At 44.9% G+C, this 23,431-nt stretch overlaps 1 protein-coding gene across 1 annotated transcript; it reads left to right on the top strand.

The window, feature by feature from the left end:
- Positions 1 to 1,169: 1,169 nt before the first annotated feature.
- Positions 1,170 to 21,958, top strand: tsr1 (TSR1 ribosome maturation factor). The gene is made up of 15 exons (XM_014214917.2): positions 1,170 to 1,442; positions 2,445 to 2,548; positions 2,853 to 3,081; positions 3,494 to 3,628; positions 4,324 to 4,775; positions 6,547 to 6,691; positions 6,897 to 7,078; positions 14,535 to 14,734; positions 15,680 to 15,839; positions 15,926 to 16,036; positions 20,543 to 20,675; positions 20,846 to 20,962; positions 21,111 to 21,251; positions 21,467 to 21,541; positions 21,657 to 21,958. Exons 1-15 carry the CDS (start codon positions 1,178 to 1,180, stop codon positions 21,833 to 21,835), a joined length of 2,628 nt encoding a protein of 875 aa, XP_014070392.2. The 5' UTR covers positions 1,170 to 1,177; the 3' UTR covers positions 21,836 to 21,958.
- Positions 21,959 to 23,431: the final 1,473 nt, after the last annotated feature.

Below are 23,431 nucleotides of genomic sequence, written 5' to 3'. Positions count from 1 at the left end.
GATGACAATAGATCTAGGGTAAGACTTTTTATTGGTTTGCTGCTCATGTGTAGGGCATATCATGTTTATGTGTCTGCAACAACTTATAATGAGTTATGATCATATGGCCATATTATAACCCATTATTTCATCCTTGTACATCAGCCTTCACAAATTAGGTTTGTGAAGTCAATGTCAGTACCATTTCACACAAAAACACCCTAGTGGAGTATTAGGGACTTGTGTAATAACACTGTAATCACACTAGCTATTACATAGCAAATTAGTATGGAATTGCTTTGTAATTGCATTACAGGCTAATCCAGTTGATCCTACATTAAGAAAACCTTTGTCTTAGACTAATTCATGATTATTGTGACTGTGAAGCAGTAAAAAAAAGCTGCCGACAACTTTCTCTTCTAAACTACAGTGAACCAGTTGGTGCTCCAGATAAGCAGCTTATGCTCTTGTTTGGCTCACAACCAGATGGCCAGCCCGACCAATAAGGCTCTTTATCCAAGTGAACAGGAAGCCTTTCAATCCATGTCATGCATGGGAGATACAACAGTGCTGCACTGCTACAGCAGGTTATAATTCTGATACTAAAGAAAAAGAGGTGATCATGAAGAATACAGTGCTGTATATCAAAGGTGCATCCAGATTAACATAAGAGGATTTTGAAAGATAATTCTATTAAATGTACCCTTTTACAAGAGGATATCATTTAGAATAGAGGCTGGGTGATAGGGCGCTAGATGTAGCCTATCCAAAGTTTTTCAAGTGTTCGCTAAGAAGAAAAAAAACTGTGACATTTTTTAAAAACTTGAACTCAGAAGTACTTTCCTGCCAAGAATTTCCTTCAAATCATATCTCTGCCCCTGCCCTATAAGGAGTGTGCCTTCCCTCATTTCTCCCACTCTGCTCTGAGGATGGGACATGTGAACTCATGAGATATTTTGCACAGCATTCCATAGGTAACCTGATAATGATGTTGTGACATAGCTAGAGAATGTGAAATGTTTCATCATTGTAACATCCACACTGATATCTATCCAAAATGTACATATCAGAACTATTGATCAAATAATCCTACAGTGCTAGAAAAAATGTATTCGCCCTTCGAGGTTATTGGTAAAATGACTGGACAATTTATCAAGAGATAGATAAAGCAGGACCCGAATCCACATTTACTTCATTAATGACAGCAGTCATTTTTGCAAAAAACAGTAGATGGCACAAGCACCCCTATTTGACCAAAGCACATCGACACTGCGCAAGAAGAAGTTCAAATGCGGAAGTGGCTACGTCATCAAAGTTGGCAGGCCGTCGCACACTCGTGGCGAAAATGGTGTCTGGTGCAGAACAGCAACAGGGCCACCGAGCTGGGGTTTATAAACAAAAAAACAAAGGACATAAACATGGCAAGCATCGGACGAAAGGAGAAATCGAACGGGAGAACAAGGGTAAGTTTGTGACGGAGGAATGTGGCCCTTTCTGGTTTTAACCATGGACATGCTGCCGAACACGTGCTTTCAAGTTATGTTTCAGAAGAATCTTTAGCCGTGGAAACTCTATACGTTCATGTCATATTCTAAAATACCCTTGTAATGTCACTCATGTAACAGTTTAGCCTTCAAGCCTTGACACATGGTAGCTGATGAAATCAAACGACCATCGTCATTAGCTTGCGATATGAAAGCGTTGCTCATCACGTTACAATTCAGTAGGTAGACACCTTGTGTTAAGACTAGTAATTTAACAGTTCCTGGTAGTGTCTGTCTAATCACATCAACAGGTCTGATGACCATTCTCAAAACTCTCCCCTTACATTAGCGGATAAAACTCCACTCGATGGTGAAGGACATTTCTGATGACTCCATCAATGGAGTGGAACAGAAACCAGGCTTTATGGGATCTAGCTCCGACTACATCGATTCATCCAATGGCAAAAAATTGTACATTACTTAACGCCTACCTTGTACCCACGTTTGTCCTCTAGTTACGCGCCTTTCTTTATTTGCTGAAATCCATACTTTTTCAATAAACGTTAATCAAATACAACCACTGACTCTTTCCTTGTTGAGATTCAATTGGCATTTTCGCTGAGTTGCCAATTTAGGGCAATAGCAATGAGCAAACAGTGGTTGAATTTGATTAACGTTTATTGAAAATGAATAGATTTCACCAAACAAAGACACAACTACAGAGGACAGACATGGGTACAAAGTAAGCATTAAATCATTTACGTTTTTTGAAGTATTGACATTGTGCGAATCAATGTAGTCAGCTAGATTCCACAAAGCCTGGTCTCTGGAGTCATCAGATTCTTCCTTAACTGTGGAGTTTAGTCCACTACCCTTACATCAACTGTAATTCTCTGTTAGTGCACATGTTGGTAGCCGTACCCTTTCATTTGTTTCCATCCTGATCTGTCGTTCACCTTTGAATGATGTCATCCCCAACAGGTAGAGTGTCGGTGACGGCTCTTACCAAGAAACAGAGGAAAGAGGCGAGAAAGATGGACAAAAGACACAAAGCCAACCAGCTGCGGCGAAATAAGAAGGACCTGGTAAGATACTCTTGCATTTGACACAATGTCACTTTGGAACCACAGTGGTATGAATGGGACAAGTTAAAGGTAGACTCAGTGTTATGAAATTCCAACGCGTAGCACCGCAGATATTGAGATGAATGTGATGCAAGACTTTGCATTCACGCAGAGTATCTGCTACAACGTGGCAGCTACGGGACCAAAACAGAGAAGTTTAAAATAGATGTGCTCTTAGTTGTTGTGGAAACGGCCCGATATTGCTATTACTTCATGCATCACTGAGGCTACCTTTAATGCTACGTGTCACTTCTGTCCTGTCCAGGTCCTGACAGAGAAGCGTCGTCTGGGCAGCAGGGATGGTCCACCCCATCTGGTGGCTGTGGTCGCCCTCCATGCAGGTGTGGATGCTGAGGCTGTGACCAGGTTGCTGCGGTGTGAGGGGGCTGGCGGACTGGTGCGTGAGGAGAGCAGTGTGTGTGGGGTCAGTGACAGCTTTGGCTTGGTCATGCCCCGCTTCAAACAGAGGTTCACCTTCCTCCGGCCAGACACGGGTAACTCACCGACTTGGATACTATAATGTGTTTGTGTTGTCAACACTAAAGTTGCATAGATAACGAACTGATACCGATTTATAATTCATGTAAATGCTAGTATAATCCATATCTGGCTGTACCAAACATTTATAAAGGGCATTCTGAGTAATTAATTTACATTTTAATAATTTAGCAGACACTCTTAACCCTAATTGCGCCTGTAAGTTGCTTTGGATAAGTGCCTTACTCAAGGGCACATTGACACATTTTTCACCTAGTCGACTTGGGGATTCAAACCAGCGACCTTTCGGTTACTGGCCTATCGCTCTTAACCGCTAGGCTACCTGCCATCATTCGATGCTGGCACAAGTACTTATCCAATAACATTACCTCTGACTCTGTCCTCCCTCCCTCTCCCTTCTCTCTCTAGCTGACATGCACTCTCTACTGGACGTGGTGAAGGTAGCAGACAGTCTGGTGTTTGTGCTGGACTCTACAGAAGGCTGGGACAGCTATGGAGACCACTGCCTCTCCTGTCTCTTTTCACAGGGGCTGCCCACCCATGGTGAGCTTCCATACAAGCTATCCAAAAAAGATACTCGCAGTGCACTGGATTTTGTTGAACTTATCCTCTCCCCTTGCTGATTACCTAAATGTTTAGCAGATTACATACTGTAGATATTTTACTCAAAATCAACTACCCCGCCCCTTTTCTCTGCATCCACTGTCATCTCTGTCCTATATAACCTCCACTTCTCTCTCCTGTCATCTGTCCTATATAACCTCCACTTCTCTCTCCTGTCATCTCTGTCCTATGTAACCTCCACTTCTCTCTCCTGTCATCGCTGTCCTATGTAACCTCCACTTCTCTCTCCTGTCATCGCTGTCCTATGTAACCTCCACTTCTCTCTCCTGTCATCGCTGTCCTATGTAACCTCCACTTCTCTCTCCTGTCATCGCTGTCCTATGTAACCTCCACTTCTCTCTCCTGTCATCGCTGTCCTATGTAACCTCCACTTCTCTCTCCTGTCATCGCTGTCCTATGTAACCTCCACTTCTCTCTCCTGTCATCTCTGTCCTATGTAACCTCCACTTCTCTCTCCTGTCATCGCTGTCCTATGTAACCTCCACTTCTCTCTCCTGTCATCGCTGTCCTATGTAACCTCCACTTCTCTCTCCTGTCATCGCTGTCCTATGTAACCTCCACTTCTCTCTCCTGTCATCTCTGTCCTATGTAACCTCCACTTCTCTCTCCCCCAGCTCTGGTGTGTCAGGGTGTTTCAGACCTGGCAGTGAAGAAGCGTGTGGACTCACGGCGGGCGCTGGCCAAGATATCTGAAATCCGCTTCCCTGGGGCGCGCCTCTTCCCCCTGGACTCAGACCAGGACGCCACACTGATGCTAAGACACCTGGGAGCACAGAGGCAGAGGAGGCTGGGCTTCCGCTCCCGTCGGCCTCACCTCCTGGCCCAGCAGGTCTCCTACACCCCCAACAGCTCTGAGGGGAGTGGGGAAGCCCCCACGGGCCTAGGGACCTTGCGTGTGTCTGGGTATGTCCGAGGCTGCCCTCTGCAGGTGGACAGGCTGGTGCACATCTCTGGATTTGGAGACTTTCTGCTCAGTCAGATCGATGCTCCCATAGACCCCCTTCCCCTCAACTCTATGACCCCTCGCCCTGCCAAGCCAGGGAAGGAAGGAGATGTAGACATGCAGGTGGGTCTCACAAAATCAAATCACATTTATTTATAAAGTCCTTTTTACATCAGAAGATGACGCAAAGTGTTTATACAGAAACCCAGCCTAAAACCCCAAACAACAAGCAATGCAGATGTAGAAGCACGGTGGCTAGGAAAAACTCCCCAGAGAGGCAGGAACCTAGGAAGAAACCTAGAGAGGAACCAGGCTCTGAGGGGTGGCCAGTCCTCTTCTGGCTGAGATTTTATAAGAGTACATGGCCATTACGCCCAGATCGTTCTTCAAGCTGTTCAAACGTTCATAGATGACCAGCAGGGTCAAATAATAATCACAGTGGTTGTAGAGGGTGCAACAGGTCAGTACCTCAGGAGTAAATGTCAGTTGGCTTTTCATAGCCGAGCATTCAGAGGTCGAGGCTGTAGGTGTGGTAGAGAGAGAGTGGAAAACAGCAGGTCCGGGACAAGGTAGCACATCCAGTGAACAGGTCAGGGTTCCAAAGGCAGAAGAGTTGAATCTGGAGCAGCAGCACCACCTGGGGGACAGGGACAGCCGGGAGTTATCAGGCCAGGTAGGCCTGAGGCATGGTCATAGGGCTCAGGTCCTCCAGGAGGGGGGAGAGGGAGCGTACTTAAATTCACACGGTACACCAGATATAACAGACTGACTCTAGCCCCCCGACACATAGACTATTGCTGCATAGATACTGGAGGATGACACTGTGGCCCTGTCCGACTATAACCCCGGACAGGGCCAACCATGCAGGATATAACCCCACCCACTTATCCAAAGCAAAGCCTCCACACCACTAGAGGGATGTCAACAGACTACCTGCTGTTTTCCACTTTGAGACCAGGCTGAGTATAGCCCACAAAGATCTCCACCGCACGAACCCAAGGAAACGCAAAACCGGACAGGAAGATCACGTCAGTGACTCAGCCCACTCAAGTGATGCACCCCTCCTAGGGACGGCATGGAAGAGCACCAGTAAGCCAGTGACTCAGCCTACGTAATAGGGTCAGAGGCAGAGAATCCCAGTGGCGAGAGGTGAGCCGGCCAGGTAGAGACAGCAAGGGTGGTTCGTCACTCCAGTGCCTTGCCATTCACCTTCACACCCCTGGGCCAGACTACACTCAATCATAGGACCTACTGAAGAGATGAGTCTTCAGTAAAGACTTAAAGGTCGAGACCGAGTGCGTCTCTCACGTGGGTAGGCAGACCATTCCATAAAAATGGAGCTCTATAAGAGAAAGCCCTGCCTCCAGCTGTTTGCTTAGAAAATCTCGTGACAATTAGGAGGCCTGCGTCTTGTGACCGTAGCAAACGTGTAGATATGTTTAGCAGGACCAAATGTGAGAGATGGGTAGGAGCAAGTCCAGGTTTTCTTTGTAGGTTAGCAGTAAAACCTTGAAATCAGCCCTGGCCTTAACAGGAAGCCAGTGTAGAGGCTAGCATTGTTATGAGTTATATGCTATTATTATTATTTTTGGTTCTTGTCAGGATTCTAGCAACTGTATCTAGCACTAACTGAAGTTTATTTAGTGCTTTGTCCAGGTAGCTGGAGAGTAGAGCGTTGCGGTAGTCTAATCTACAAGTGGCAAAAACATGGATTAGCTTTTCTACATCATTATTGGAAGATGGCCACTGAAGATCATCACAGCTCCTCACTGGCTGATATCATTACATTGAAAATTGACAGTGATTTAATTAATAATTTACAAACTACAGTTAAGACATTTATCAGCGCTGCTTCTGCTCGTTGACAGTAGGTGCTAACTGCACTGTGTTTCAGGATGGTGGTGTTGAGGTGGCGTCAGTGCGGGTGCTGATGAAAGCAGACCCAGCTCGCAGGGAGAGTCTGCAGGCCGAGGCAGAGGTAGATCCCATGGATGGAGAGCAGACCTGGCCCACTGATACTGAACTGCTGGAGGCTGAAGGTAAAGGGAGAGAGAACGCTGTGTTATAGAGGGCCGTTACATTGACTTACATGATAGATCTATGGTCGCAGTGCTCTTGTTGGCATCCAATGTATGGGTACTTTGAACCGGTTCATGTCAACACATTGAGTTTATTATTGTCTCTGGGTTTACAATGTAATAAACCTCAAATAAATGTTCTCCTTCCCCCCTCGTCCTTCCTCAGAGGCCAGAAAGAGCAAGCGTGTAATGAAGGTGCCGAAGGGGACATCAGACTACCAGGCCACGTGGATTGTGGATGAGGAGGATGAGAATGGCGAGGAGGATGAAGAGAGTACTGACGATGAGGATGATGAGGATTCGATGATGGAGGAGTCCATAGATGGAGAGGACCTTGACTCTCAGGTGGTGAGTAGTGAGTGCACTCAAAGCCTGGGACACTGACACGGCTGCACAGAAGAATGCTTATGTATGTTTTTCTGGCTGGTATAGCATTCGTTTCAAGTTGCCACTTGCACAAGTACAGTGAAAGAAAGTCTTTTTTTGCAAGTTCTAAACCCAGCAATGCAGTAATCCACATAAATGTAATACTAAAAATAAGAAGGTAGAACAACCACGAGAAATAAAAACAAATAACAACACAAGAAAGTAAGAAGCTATGGTCAGTTCCAATACCATATTTACAATGTGCAGGGATACTGGGGTGATAGAGGAAGGTATGTATAGGGGTAAGATGGCTAGGCATCAGGATGTTTGTGTGTGTGTCGAGTCTGTATGAATGTGTGCATGTTATGTGTAGAGTCCTGTGAGTGTTCATAGAGACGGTGCAAAAATAAATGCAAGGGTCAACTCAGTCCGTGTAGCCGTTAATACAAAAGAAAGAGCGACAACTGTTGTGCTGACATCCTGTCCCAGGGCATTGGGTGCAATGCTAAGGTGTTTGTTTACCCTCTGCCTGTTGCCGTGGCGATAGTGAAACCATTAAAGGAAAGTGTATGCAGAAGTGTATGCAGAAGTGTAAGCAGAAGAGGGTGATCCGTTGGTAGTCTGAGTTGATTGTTGAGATGTCTGAACTGATGTGGGGTGATGCGGAAGACGTCAGGGGGAAGCAGCTCGGACAGGACAGTGATTGGTGGGGAAAAAGTGACGGACAGTTCAGTTGGGGGGTGTGTGTGTGTGTGTGTATACGTGACCCGTGGTTAGTGCACAGTGTGGCGCAGCACCACTGTTTGTTTTCACAGTGTCTGCCTCTGGGCTGTAGTGCCAGGCTGCTCACTGTGGCAACAATAGTGTTTTGGAGCAGGGGTCCCGAGGGAAGCCTCCTGACTTCCTGCTCCGCGGACACAACTTCCTGTCTGGACCAGGAGAGGGGACGGCCATTTATTTATAACAGCGCTGCTTGAAAGAAGGGGGTAAATTCTGCTATGGTCAAACGTTCTGCTACATCTATTTTCTTGAATATTTATTAGCATGTGTTTGATGTCAGGGTTAGACAGGATATACCATCTAGAATTTAACAATGGAGGAAATGGTACTGGGGTTGATCAGGATTATTATTGCAGCTGGGATTGTTCTGAAGGTTGTGAATCAGCCCCATGCAGTGTGGTTCCCCCCCATGTATCTCTTGCTTACTGTAATGCCACTTCCAGTAGAACCACTTGTACACTTTTTCTAACTTCATTACTGGAAATGAGGTTGATAAATACTATAAAGGCATTGTCTTGAATCTCATTAAGACCGTTGTTCACATTACATATGATCTAGAGGTATATAGTTCTGCAGTAGAAACTTGTGATGGTCCTCCCACAACTGCTTGACCTATTCCAGAACATCCCGCTATAGGATAGGTATAAAAAAAAAACACCTCTGGAAGTCAAGATGGATTGTCCCTCCCAAATGTAATATTTGAGTATTGGGCTGCTAACCTCCGTGCTGTTACGTTTTGGCTGGATGACACACCTCCGTCATCCAGCTGGCTTCATATGGAGCGTGAGGATTGCCACCCCTTCTCTATTGGGGCTGTGATTTTGTCGCCTGTCAATTTGAAGATGTCACTTTATAGTAACAGTCCTATTATACACAGCCCAGTCCGAATCTGGAAGCAAATGAAGGTCTTTTATTTTTTTATCTTTATTTAACTAGGCAAGTCAGTTAAGAACAAATTCTTATTTTCAATGACGGCCTTGGAACAGTGGGTTAACTGCCTTGTTCAGGGGCAGAACGACAGATTTGTACCATATAAGCTCGGGGATTGGATCTTGCAACCTTTCGGTTACTAGTCCAACTCTTTAACCACTAGGCTACGCTGCCGCCCCATTTCGACCTTAGACCCATATCATTCATGCTCCTGTTACCAGGAATCCCTCCTTTGCCCCCTCAAATTGATAACACCTTTGAGCGATGGGGAGAGCTAGGGATCAATACTATAGGGGATCTATATATAGAAGGGGCCTTTGCCTCTGATTTGCCGAAGGAAACCTATAATCCTCCCGGAAGTAACTTTTTCAGAAACCTACAGATTAGAGACTGTTCAAATAAAGTTTGTCACATGCGCCAAATACAACAGTTGTAGACCTTACAGTGAAATGCTTACTTACAAACCCTTAACCAACAATGCAGTTAAGAAAAAAATAAATAAAGTATAAATAGTTAAAGAGCAGCAGTAAAATAACAGTAGCGAGGCTATATACAGGGGGTACCGGAACAGAGTCAATGTGTGGGGGCACCGGTTAGTTGAGGTAATATGTACATGTAGGTAGAGTTATTAAAGTGACTATGCACAGATAAAACAGTGAGTAACAGCAGTGTAAAAGGGGGGAGGGCAAAAATGCAAATAGTCTGGATAGCCATTTTATTGGCTGTTCAGGAGTCTTATGGCTTGGGGGTAGAAGCTGTTAAGAAGCCTTTTGGACCTAGACTTGGCGCTCCGGTACCGCTTGCCGTGCGGTAGCAGAGAGAACAGTCTATGCCTAGGGTAGCAGGAGTCGTTGGGAATTTTTAGGGCCTTCCTCTGACACTGCCTGGTATAGATGTCCTGGATGGCAGGACGCTTGTCCCCAGTGATGTACTAGGCCGTTCGCACTATCCTCTGTAGTGCCTTGCGGTCGGAGGCCGAGCAGTTGCCATACCAGGCAGTGATGCAACCAGTCAGGATGCTGTCGATGGTGCAACTGTAGAACCGTTTGAGGATCTGAGGACCCATGCAAAATCTTTTCAGTCTCCTGAGGGGGAATAGGTTTTGTCGTGTCCTCTGACTGTCTTGGTGTGTTTGGACCATGATAGTTTGTTGATGTGGACGCCAAGGAACTTGAAGCTCTCAACCTGCTGCACTACAGCCCTGTCGATGAGATTCCTCCGATGGCATTGATGAGTACACCACATCAGTCATTGGCTTCATAAATAAGTGCATCGATGACGTCGTCCCCACAGTGACCATACGTACATACCCCAGCCAAAAGCCATGGATTACATGCAGCATCCGCACTGAGCTAAAGGCTAGAGCTGCCGCTTTCAAGGAGCGGGACTCTAACCTGGAAGCTTATAAGAAATTCCGCTATGCCCTCTGACAAACCATCAAAGGGTCAATACAGGACAAAGATCGAATCGTACTACACCGGCTCTGACGCTTGTCGGATGTGGCAGGGCTTGCAAAACATTACAGACTACAAAGGGAAGCACAGACAAGAGCTGCCCAGTGAGATGAGCCTACCAGATGGGCTAAACTACTTATATGCTCGCTTCGAGGCAAATAACACTGAACCATGCATGAGAGCACCAGCTGTTCCGGAAGACTGTGATCACACTCTCCGCAGCCGATGTGAGTAAGACCTTTAAAAAAGGTCAACATTCACAAGGCCGCAGGGCCAGACAGATTACCAGGACGTATACTGCGAGCATGCACTGACCAACTGGCAAGTGTCTGCACTGACATTTTAACCTCTATGGGCTATGTGGGACGCAAGCGTCCCACCCCTGGTACACCCAATCAACAACAGGTGAAATATCAAGACCGCCAAATTTGAAAACAATTAAAAGTCATAATTCAAATTTCTCAAACATACAACTATCTTACACCCTTTGAAAGATAAACATCTCCTTAATCTAACCACGTTGTCCGATTTCAAAAAGGCTTTACAGCAAAAGCATAAAGTTAGATTATGTTAGGAGAGTACATTGACAATAGCTGTGTGTAATGTTTTGTCAATTCAAAGACAGGCGTCACCAGAAGCAGAACCAGCTAAAATATGATGCACTAACCTTTGACAATTTCCATCAGATGACGCTCCTAGGACATTATGTTAGACAATGCATGCATTTTCTGTTCTATCAAGTTCATATTTATATCCAAAAACAGCGTTTTACTATGGTGTTGATGTTGAGGAAATCGTTTCCCTCCAATAACCGCCAGTCAAGCAGCACAACAAATTAAATAATTACTATTCGAAAACATTGGTAAAATATTATATTGTCATTCAAAGAATTATACATTTACATCTCTTGAACGCAACCGGATTGCCAGATTTAAAAATAACCTTACTGGGAAATCACACTTTGCAATAATCTGAGCACTGCGCCCAGAAAAATACGCTTTGCGATACAGACTAACCGCCATGTTGGAGAGATCTAAAATCGAAAATACTATGTAAATAATCCATTACCTTTGATTCTCTTCATCAGATGTCACTTCCAGGAATCCCAGGTCCATAACAAATGTAGTTTTGTTCGAAAAAGCTCATAATTTATGTCCAAAAAGCGCCGTGTTGTTAGCCCATGATCTATGCCAGCCGGACTTCTCGTCATGAACGAGGGGGAAAAAAATATTTACGTTCGTTCAAACACGTTGTATAGCATAAATCATTAGTGCCTTTTTTAACCAGAACATGAATAATATTCAAGGCGGACGTTTGCATTCTCTTTTAAAACGTTTTGGAACGAGAGTACCAAACATGAACTCGCGCGCCAGAGCCTAATCGGCCACCACCGTTCCAAGGCTCTTGTTCGTTCAGTTCTCACAGTATAAGACTCAAAACACTTTCTAAAGACTGGTGACATCTAGTGGAAGCCATAGGAAGTGCTCAAAAATTAATAAGCCCCTGTGTGTTTCAATGGCATAGGCTTAAAGGTAATTCAACACATCAGGTATCCACTTCCTGTCAGAATTTGTCTCAGGGTTTTGACTGCCATATGAGTTCTGTTATACTTAGACACCATTCAAACAGTTTTAGAAAATTCAGAGTGTTTTCTATCCAAACCTGAACAATAATATGCATATTCTAGCTTCTGAGTTGGTGTAGGAGGCAGTTAAAAATGGGCACATATTTTTTTCAAAATTCTCAATACTGCCCCCTAGCCCCAAGAGGTTATTAACCTCTCCCTGTCCGAGTCTAATACCAAGATGTTTTAAGCAGATCACAATAGTCCCTGTACCCAAGAACACTAAGGTAACCTGCCTAAATGATTACCGACCCGTAGCACTCACATCTGTAGCCATGAAGTTCATTGAAAGGCTGGTCAGGGCTCACATCAACACCATTATCCCAGAAACCCTAGACCCTCTCCAATTTGCATACCGCCCCAGATCCACAGATGATGCAATCTCTATTGCACTCCACACTGCCCTTTCCCACCTGGACAAAAGGAACATCTATGTGAGAATGCTATTCATTGACTACAGCTCAGCATTCAACACCATAGTACCCTCAAAGCTCATCAATAAGCAAAGGACCCTGGGACTGAACACCTCCCTCTGCAACTGGATCCTGAACTTCCTGACGGGCTGCCCCCAGGTGAGGTCGGCCCGCCATGCTGAGACTCAACATAGGGGCCCCTCAGGGGTGCGTGCTCAGTCTCCTCCTGTACTCCCTGTTCACTCATGACTGCATGGCCAGGCAAGACTCCAACACCATCATTAAGTTTGCTGCTGTGGTAGGCCTGATCACGACAACGACGAGACAGCCTATAGGGAGGAGGTCAGAGACCTGGCCATGCGGTGCAAGGACAACAACCTCTCCCCAACGTGATCAAGACAAAGGAGATGACTGTGAACTACAGGAAAAAGAGGACTGAGCACACCCCCATTCTCATCGACGGGGCTGCAGTGGAGCAGGTTGAGAGCTTCAGGTTCCTTGGTCCACATCACCAACAAACTAACATGGTCCAAGCACACCAAGACAGTCGTGACGAGTGCACGAAAAAACCTAGTCCCACTCAGGAGACTGAAAAGATTTGGCATGGGTCCTCAGATCCTCAAAAGGTTCTACAGTTGCACCATCGAGAGCATCCTGACTGGTTGCATCACTGCCATGTATGGCAACTGCTCGGCCTCTGACCTCAAGGTACTACAGAGGGTAGTGCATACGACCCAGTACATCACTGGGGCCAAGCTTTCTGCCATCCAGGACCTCAATACCAGGCAGTGTCAGAGGAGGGCCCTAAGAATTGTCAGAATCCAACCACTCTAGTCAGACTGTTCTCTTACCGCACGACAAGCGGTACCGGAGCACCAAGTCTAGGTCCAAGAGGCTTCTAAACAGATTCTACCCCCAAAACATAAGACTCCTGAACATCTAATCAAATGGCTACCCAGACTATTTGCATTGCCACACCCCTCCCCCTCTTTACACCACTGCTACTCTGTTGTCATCTATGCATAGTCACTTTAATAACTCTACCTACATGTACATACTACCTCAACTAACCGGTGCCCCCACACATTGAGTCTGTACCGGTTCCCCCCTGTATATAATCTCGCTATTGTTGTTTTACTGCTGCTCTTTAATTACCTGTTACTTTTATTTCTTATCTGTATTTTTTGAAACTGCATTGTTGGTTGGGGGCTCGTAAGTAAGCATTTCACTTTAAGGTCTACACCTGTTGTATTCGGCGCATGTGACCAAATATTTTTTGATTTGATGTGGTGTACTCCTCAATGTCATCAGAAGAATCCCGGAACATATTCCAGTCTGTGATAGCAAAACAGTCCTGTAGTTTAGCATCTGCTTCATCTGACCACTTATTTATTGACTGAGTCACTGGTGCTTCCTGCTTTAGTTTTTGCTTGCTAACAGGAATCAGGAGGATAGAATTATGGTCTGCTTAAAAAACATCTTCCTACATTTGGAAATGCTAAACCTTCCATGTTTAACGGATGCATCAAAAATGTTCCCACCTCAGGCAAACTGATATCATCTGACTCTTTTTTTATATGTTAATGGCATCTTTAGAAGGTGTGCTAAGGCAAAATGGGAGGAAGAGCTAGGCACTGACATTTCTGTAGCAGACTGGGAAGATGGTTGATGGATAATCAGGGAGGTGATGGAAATGGGTGACATCTGCCCTCTTTCTGTTTACCTGTTCTGTATAGCTTATTATTTTTTACCTAGAACTCCAGGTCTTTTTGTTTCTGTCTGCTCTTTTATGTTTATATAAGAATTGCATACTTGTCTGTTCTACAAAGTACATATACACCATTCATGTGTGTTCAATAAAATGAGCAACTTGTGATGGGGAGAAAATCGATAGTTACATATCACGATATCGTATCGACAAAAATCGCAATATTTTTGTTAGTTGGCTGTACCTGCACCAAAACTACAGTATTTCTTCCCCCCCGTAGCTTGTTCTCCATCTTTTTAAAGGAACCAATTTTTCAGCACTTTTATTTCCATTACTGGTCAACTCATTTTCTCATTGCTCCATTGTCCATCTACAGCAGACATATGGTGGGCAATATGTTTGGAACATCAAATCAGTATCGATCCGCAATACATATCGTATCGGCGCCTAAGTATCGTGATAATATCGTATTGTGCCTGGCAATTCCCAGCTCTAGTAGAAACTTCCTGTCTTTTCCTGTTTGGTTTAGGATGCTGCCTCAGGTGGTGGCTCTGATGAGGAGGAGGAACTGAATTCCACATCGGACAAGGGTGGAGCAGACCAGCGCTATGATGAGCACATGGACGAGGCAGAGGAAGGGGAGGGGTTAAAACGATACCGGGAGGCTCGGGCCAATGAGATGTTCCCAGATGAAGTGGACACCCCTCTAGACCAATCGGCTAAGAACAGGTAAGGGCATGACTATCATATCGTCAACTACCAAACGCAGTGGTCCCTTCTCCTTCAGTGCAGTACAGGACTCTCTGCTCTCAGTGTGGGCTACAACACAGAGGGGCTGTCTAAGCAAAAACATTCAACCGATCCATGAAAAAACCATTTAACATCAACCCATGGCTCACACACAGGTAACTGCCAAAATAAAGGAAACGCCAACAGAAAGTGTCTCAATAGGGCGTTTGGCCGCCAGAGAGGCTTCAGTGCACCTTGGCATAGATTCTTCAAGTGTCGAACTGTATGGAGGGATGCGACACCATTCTTCCACAAAACATTCAGTCATTTGGTGTTTTGTTGATGGTGGTGGAAAGCGCTGTCTCAGGCACCGCTCCACGATCTCCCTTAAGTGTTCAATTGGGTTGAGATCTGGTGACTTGAGACATACACACTTTAAACCCCCTATGCTCCTTTGAGACCCCTCTTTCAAAGTCAGATCTCGTATTCTAGCCATGGTAGCCAAAAGCATGATGGGATGTTAATTTATTATTTAACTCAGGAACCACACCTGTGTAGAAGCACCTGCTTTCAATAATACTTTGTATTCCTCATTTACTGAAGCGTTTCCTTTATTTTTGCAGTTACCTGTACATTGAGTTGATATTTTACATTTGGAAAAACAGTCAAGCAGAATGTGGTAACCTTGAAGAACAGCTCATTAACAGCCAGTGACTTGATCCTGACCTCTGACCAAAGTGCTAGAGCACTCCAATATCTAACATTTCCTTCAGCAACACTCTGGGAAAGTCTGAGGGAGGAATTCACCAAACATGTCAAACATCTGGTCTATTATATATGACAATGCCTTCAAGCCGTTAACGCCCAAACTTGACTTTCCAGGATGACTGGCCCAGCGTAATTACTTAGCTATACGCTGACATTGCTAATTTCCTGTGTGCTCAGGTTCCAGCGTTACAGGGGCCTGAAGAGTTTCCGCTCCTCCCCCTGGGACCCCTTGGAGAACCTGCCTGCAGACTACTCCCGCATCTTCCAGTTCCAGAGCTTTGAGCGCACACGCCGCCGCGTACTGGCTGAGGCTGCGCAGGAGGAAGAGGGGGCCATGGTAAGAGGCTGCCCTGTTTGTCTGTGACAACCTGTTTCAGCCCTGTCCCCTCTCGGTGCCCCCAATTGATTTACTCTGCTCTCTAGGTGGGCTGGTATGTGACCCTCCATGTCATGGATGTTCCCCCCACGGTGATGGAGAGTGTCCAGGCAGGCAGGCCTCTGGTGCTGGTCTCCTTACTGCCACATGAACAGAAGGTATACTGTATTGGGATACTCCTGAATTATTGTGTACTTAGTGTCTTAACTCAATAATTGTAACCCATTTCTGCTGTTAAATATGTTGGTAAAAGTGTAGACAAACTACAGAGGGGAATTTTTTAAATAAATGATTATATATAAGTTGAAGTCGGAGGTTTACATACACTTAGGTTGGAGTCATTAACTCGTTTTTCAACCACGCCACAAATTTCTTGTTAACAAACTATAGTTTTGGCAAATCAGTTAGGGCATCTACTTTGTGCATGACACGTCATTTTACCAACAATTGTTTACAGACAGATTATTTCACTTAATATTCACTGTATCACAATTCCAGTGGGTCAGAAGTTTACATACACTAAGTTGACTGTGCCTTTAAACAGCTTGGGAAATTCCAGAAAATGATGTCATGGCATTAGAAGCTTCTGAGATGTCAATTAGCCTCATTTGAGTCAATTGGAGGTGTACCTGTGGATGTATTTCAAGGCCTACCTTCAAACTCAGTGCCTCTTTGCTTGACATCATAGGAAAATCAAAAGAAATCAGCCAAGACATCAGAAAAATAATTGTAGACCTCCACAAGTCTGGTTCATCCTTGGGAGCAATTTCCAAATGCCTGAAGGTACCACGTTCATCTATACAAACAATAGTACACAAGTATAAACACCATGGGATCACGCAGCTGTCACACCACTCAGGAAGGAGACGCATTCTGTCTCCTAGAGATTAACCTACTTTGGTGCGAAAAGTGCTAATCAATCCCAGAACAACAGCAAAGGACCTTGTGAAGATGCTGGAGAAAACAGGTTTAGAAGTATCGATATCCACAGTACATTTTTTTATTTTTTTTTACATTTTAGTCATTTAGCAGACGCTCTTATCCAGAGCGACTTACAGTAGTGAATGCATACATTTCATGCATTTGTTATTTTTTTTATACTGGCCCCCCGTGGGAATCGAACCCACAACCCTGGTGTTGCACACACCATGCTGGCGTTGCAAACACCATGCTCTACCAACTGAGCCACAGGGAAGACCCGTAAAACGAGTCCTATATCGACATAACCTGAAAGGCCACTCAGCAAAGAAGAAGCCACTGCTCCAAAACCGCCATAAAAAAGCCAGACTACGGTGTGCAACTGCACATGGGAACAAAGCTCATTCCTTTTGGAGAAATGTCCTCTGGTCTGATGAAACAAAAATAGAACCGTTTGGCCATAATGACCATCGTTATGTTTGGAGGAAAAAGGGGGAAGCTTGCAAGCCGAAGAACACCATCCCAACCGTGAAGCACAGGGGTGGCAGCATCATATTGTGGGGGTGCTTTGCTGCAGGAGGGACTGGTGCACTTCACAAAATAGATGGCATCATGAGGGAGGAAAATTATATGGATATATTGAAGCAACATCTCAAGACATCAGTCAGGAAGGTAAGCTTGGTCGCAAATGGGTCTTCCAAATGGACAATGACCCCAAGCATACTTCCAAAGTTGTGGCAAAACAGCTTAAGGACAACAAAGCCAAGGTATTTGAGTGGCCATCAAAGCCCTGACCTCAATCCCATAGAAAATGTCTGGGCAGAACTGAAAAAGGTTGTGCGAGCAAGGAGGCCTACAAACCTGACTCAGTTACACCAGCTCTGTCAGGAGGAATGGGCCAAAATTCACCCAACTTATTGTGGGAAGCTTGTGGAAGGCTACCCGAAACGTTTGACCCAAGTTAAACAATTTAAAGGCAATGCTACCAAATACTAATTGAGTGAACGTCTGACCCAATGGGAATGTGATGAAAGAAATAAAAGCTGAAATAAATCATTCTTTACTATTATTCTGACATTTCACATTCTTAAAATAATGTGATGATCCTAACTGACCTAAGACAGGGAATTTTTACTAGGATTAAAATGTCAGGAATTGTGAAACTGCGTTTAAATGTATTTGGCTAAGGTACGTAAACTTCCGACTTCTACTGTGCGTGTAATATATATCTCACACACAACCATGTATGTGGACACTTGCTCTTCAAACATCTCATTCACAAATCATGAGGATTAGTATGGAGTTGGTCCCCCCTTTGCTGCTGTAACAGCCTCCACTCTTCTGGGAAGGATTTTCACTAGATGTTGGAACATTGCTGCGGAGACTTGTTTCCTTTCAACCACGTGCATTAGTGAGGTTGGGCACTATGTTGGGCAATTAGGCCTGGCTCGCAGTCGTTGTTCCAATTCATCCCAAAGGTGTTCGATGTAGTCGAGGCCGGCTGTGTGCTGGCTAGTCAAGTTCTTCCACACCGATCTCGACAAACCATTTCTGTATGGGCCTCGCTTTGTGCACGGGGGTATTGTCTTGCAGAAACAGCAAAGGGCCTTCGCCATAAAGTTGCAAGCACAGAATTGTCTAGAATGTCATTGTATGCTGTAGAGTTAAGATTTCCCTTCACTTTAACTAAGGGGCTTTGCCCGAACCATGAAAAGCAGCCCCAGACCATTATTCCTCCTCCACCAAACATTACAGTGAAATGTGATTCATCACTCCAGAGAATGCGTTTCCACAGCTCTAGAGTCCAATGGCGATGAGCTTTACACCACCCCAGCTGACGCTTGGCATTGCGCATGGTGATCTTAGGCTTGTGTGTGGCTGCTCAGCCATAAACCCATTTCATGAAGCTCCCAACGAATAGTTCTGTGCTGACGTTGCTTCCAGAGGCAGTTTGGAACTCAGTAGTGATTTCTTAGTTGACCGGCACGGCTCCAGCAGGGTAGATGTTTGACAAATTGACTTGTTGTCAAGGTTGCATCCTATGACTGTCACATTGAAATTCACTGAGCTCTTCAGTAAGGCCATTCTACTGCCAATGTTTGTCTATGGAGATTGCATGGCGGTGTGCTTGATTTTATACACCTGTCAGCAACGGGTGTGGCTGAAATAGCCGAATCCACAAATTTCAAGGGGTGTCCATTCGTTTGGCTGAAGTATGTCTATATACAGAGCCTTCGTAAAGTATTCAGACCCTTTGACTTTTTCCACATTTTATGTTACAGCCTTATTCTAAAATTGATTCAATATTAAATTTTTATTATGTTTGCTAATTTATTAAAAATAAAAAACTGATAACATATACATAAGTATTCAGACCCTTTACTCAGTACTTTGTTGAAGCACCTTTGGCAGCGATTACAGCATCGAGTCGTCTTGGGTATGACGCTACAAGCTTGGCACACCTGTATTTGGGAGTTTCTCCCATTCCCCTCTGCAGATTCTCTCAAGCTCGGTCAGGTTGGCTGGGGAGCGTTGCTGCACAGCTATTTTCAGGTCTCTCCAGAGATGTTCGATCGGGTTAAAGTCCAGTCTCGGGCTGGGTCACTCAAGGACTCAAACATTGTCTTGACTGTGTGCTTAGGATTGTTGTCCTGTTGGAAGGTGAACCTTCGCCCCAGTCTGAGGTCCTGAGCTTTCTGGTGCAGGTTTATCAAGGATCTGTCTGTACTTTGCCTCAATCCTGACTAGTCTCCCAGTCCCTGCCGCTCAAAAACATCCCCACAGCATGTTGCAACCACAATGCGTCACCGTAGGGATGGTGCCAGGTTCCCTCCAGGCGTGACGCTTAGCATTCAGACCAAAGAGTTCAATCTTGGTTACATCAGACCAGAGAATGGTCAGTCTTTAGGTGCCTTTTGGCAAACTCCAAGTGGGCTGTCGTGCCTTTTACTGAGGAGTGTCTTCCATCTGGCCACTCTACCATAAAGGCCTGATTGGTAGAGTGCTACAGAGATGGTTGTCCTTCTGAAAGGTTCTCCCATCTCCACAGAGGATCTCTAGACCTCTGTCAGTGACCATCGGGTTCTTGGCCAAGGCCCTTCTCCCCGATTGCTCAGTTTGGCCGGGAGGCCAGCTCAAGGAAGAGTCTTGGTGGTTCCAAACTTCTTCCATTCAAGAATGATGGAGGCCACTGTGTTCTTGGGGACTTTCATTGCTCAGAAATGTTTTGGTACCCTTGCCCAGATCACAATCCTGTCTCAGAGCTCTAGGGACAATTCCTTTGACCTCGTGGCTTGGTTTTTGCTCTTACATGCACTGTGGGACCTTTAGCTAGACAGATGTGCCTTTCCAAATCATGTCCAATCAATTGAATTTACCGCAGGTGGACTCCAAGTTGTAGAATCATCAAGGATGATCAATGGAAACACGATGCACCTGAGCTCAATTTAGAGTCTCATAGCAAAGGGTCTGAATACTTAAGTAAATATTTTTTTTATACATTTGCAAAAATTTCAAACTTTTCTCTGTCATTATGGGGTATTGTGTGCAGAATACTGAAAGTATAATATTTAATTCATTTTAGAATAAGGCTAACGTAACAATGTGGGAAAAGTCAAGGGGTCTGAATACTTCCCGTATGTATAAATCAATTGTAACAACTCCAGCTAATGGTTTTAACACTATAGTTCATTAGAAACTATTCTTCCAGCTCCTTACCATTTGGTTGCCTTCCATCCTCTGATCAGATGTCAGTGATGCACATGCTGGTGAGGAGACACCCCAGCAACACAGACCCTATCAAGTCTAAAGAGGAGCTGGTGTTCCACTGTGGATTCAGGAGGTTCCGGGCCTGCCCCATCTTCTCCCAGCACACATCAGGTAGGGGAACCTGTCTAAACAGCACAATTTATGTCTTGAACAAAATTTAAGAAAAAGTATGGCAAATATGCAGACATTCTGTGGGGACTGGAGTATTGTTTTGACTTGTTATACTACCATTTATTAGGCTCAGTGTTGTATCTAACCTGTGATTGGCTCTCTCTCTCCAGCCGACAAGCACAAGCTGGAGCGTTTCCTTCGTGCTGACGCCCCCACGGTGGTTTCTGTGTACGCCCCCATCACATTCCCCACCGCTGGGGTACTGCTCTTCAAACAGAGGGAGGATGGTAAGGGCCTGGATAGTGATGTTTGGCTGACTTAGTATTTCTCTACCTGTTTAAGGACGTGGAAGGACAGAGGAACACACTGTCTCTACCTGTATCTCTCTCCTGTTCTGTCAGTATTTGAGCCAGTATCGCTTGTTCTCTCCCTCAGGCATGCAGGACCTGGTGGGTACAGGAAGTCTGCTGAGCTGTGACCCCCAGCGTGTGGTGCTGAAGAGGATCGTGTTGAGTGGACACCCCTTCAAGATCAACCGCCGATCCGCTGTCTGCAGATACATGTTCTTCAACAGGGGTGAGGGGGCACTGAGCTGAGCACTACATGTTTCCCAATAATACTCACAAAACTTCTGTCTGACTAGGGCCCATAGGGTGCACTATATAGAGAATAGGTGCCTTTTGGCCCACAACTACTGTCGTAATGTGGAAATGAAATAGCTCTGACTTACCTGTGGTTTTCATTATTTATTTTCATGTTAACTGACCTCTGTCCTCTGTTCTCTCTGATAGACGACATCCTGTGGTTTAAGCCTGTTGAGCTGAGAACCAAGTGGGGCCGGAGAGGACACATCAAGGAGGCCCTAGGTACGGAGAAAACTTAAACCTTGTCAATACTGTTTAGTGACATGAAACAATGTGTTGCCTTCATTGGACAATTGTGTGACTACCTTACCTAAACCTGTGTGTGGGTGTGTTTCAGGTACTCATGGACACATGAAGTGTGTATTTGACAGCCAGATGCGGTCTCAGGATACTGTCATGATGAACCTGTATAAGAGGGTCTATCCTCGCTGGACATATGACCCCTATGTGCCTTTGCCCCTGCCCTGGGTCAAGGGGGAAGGGACTCAGGTGCCGGATGATTTTGACATGGAGTAGGTGGTGGTGGTCTGTTGCAAGAGGTGTGTTGGAGTCTGTAGAGTTGCATGGACTGTGGTGATTACATTTTCACTCCAATAGATGGATTGTAATGTGTATTAAATAAAACCAATTAGACCAAAACACTTGTTTCTTTATTTGTTTGAAAAATGTCCTTGTGGTCCAGTTAGTTTGTTTCCTGGCCATTAGATGGCAGCAGTGTATAAGAAGAAACCGGCTCTTTGTTGCAGTGACAAACACAGTGGAACTAAACTCAGTGATTTATGAGCCATGCACTGTTATGTCCCTGTACTCAAACACTAACAACATCAAACATGAAGACAATGTTGAGGCATAATCAGAGAGCATGTTCAGATTTTCAATTTGTGTAATTCATGTGCCAAACATGTTGAAATTGAGAATGGAATCTGTACAACAGTATTATTGATCTGAACAACAACGTTGGATGAACTAGCTTGCCTTTCCCATTTAGGTCCATTGCTCACTCTGTTCTAGGAAGTCTTCTCCAGCTCCTTCCTTCCCACTACCATTCCTTTAGGTCTTTGCATTTTATTCTGATATTGTATTTATTTATTTATTGCAGATGGTGTGCATGACAACTTGAAAAGAAAAATGTCCACAATTTGTGCCTCTTAAATTCCTTTTGGTACACAGTCTATCCTCCACACTAGCTATAGTCTCAGACCTCTACATAGTGTGCCCCCTTCCACTCCCTGGTGGTCTCTGAGCTGAAGACCCTTCTTCCCCACCAGTCAGACTCAAGCAGAGAACGCGAGACCCCATGTTCTCGCTCTGGATCTACGACGCTCAACAGTTTTACATTCCTCCCTATCCCATGCTTTGTGCTCCACGGAGAAACTGATTTATGAATTGTAATATTTATCATAAAACTGCTCTTGCATGCTCGCAGCGCCATTATTCATCTGGGGTCTCTGTTGGGACTGCACCAAAGAGGCATGCCAATATGTCTGGGAAACTAGAAGGTGAAGACTTGGGGTTGGAGAGGTGGAACATGATCCAAGAAATGGAGGGGATCAAAAGTTCAACATTTTTCATACTGCGAATTTGATTACAGTGTGGAAAAAGTAGAAAAATAAAGATAAAACAATCGCACAAGAGTAATGCCTATTACATTGGGGGGCATGCCGGGAGCTCTGGACAGTTTTGCTGAAACACTTAATTTATCTGCTTCATATTTTTTACTCGTATGGATGAAGGCAAGGGCATTGATGTGTTGAACACATCTTGTTTAAAGCTGAAGACTGGTGTGGTGTGCCTGTTTTAGCTAGCTGTTCATGATTGTGGGGGGACTCATCTTCAAATAATATTTTTGCAGGAATCTCCTTGCGAAGGATTTTGCTGAAAAATTGAACTCTGCCAGGCAATATCCCCACGCGCCATGGAGAATGTTTTTACAGTAACATGTAAAAGAATGGGACTGTCTATAGACCGCATACACAATTTCCCTCCGACACTATCAATTTTAAACCGATAATTTTATCTTTAAGAACAAATTCTTATTTACAATGACAGCCTACCGGGGAACTGCCTTGTTCAGGGGCAGAATGACAGATTTTTACCTTGTCAGCTCGGGGA

This window comes from Salmo salar, chromosome ssa09, assembly GCF_905237065.1.
Source record: "Salmo salar chromosome ssa09, Ssal_v3.1, whole genome shotgun sequence".
NCBI classification, from domain to species: Eukaryota; Metazoa; Chordata; class Actinopteri; order Salmoniformes; family Salmonidae; genus Salmo; species Salmo salar.
The sequence above is the reverse complement of the archived record's forward strand: the minus strand, read 5'-3'. Positions and strand labels throughout refer to the sequence as shown.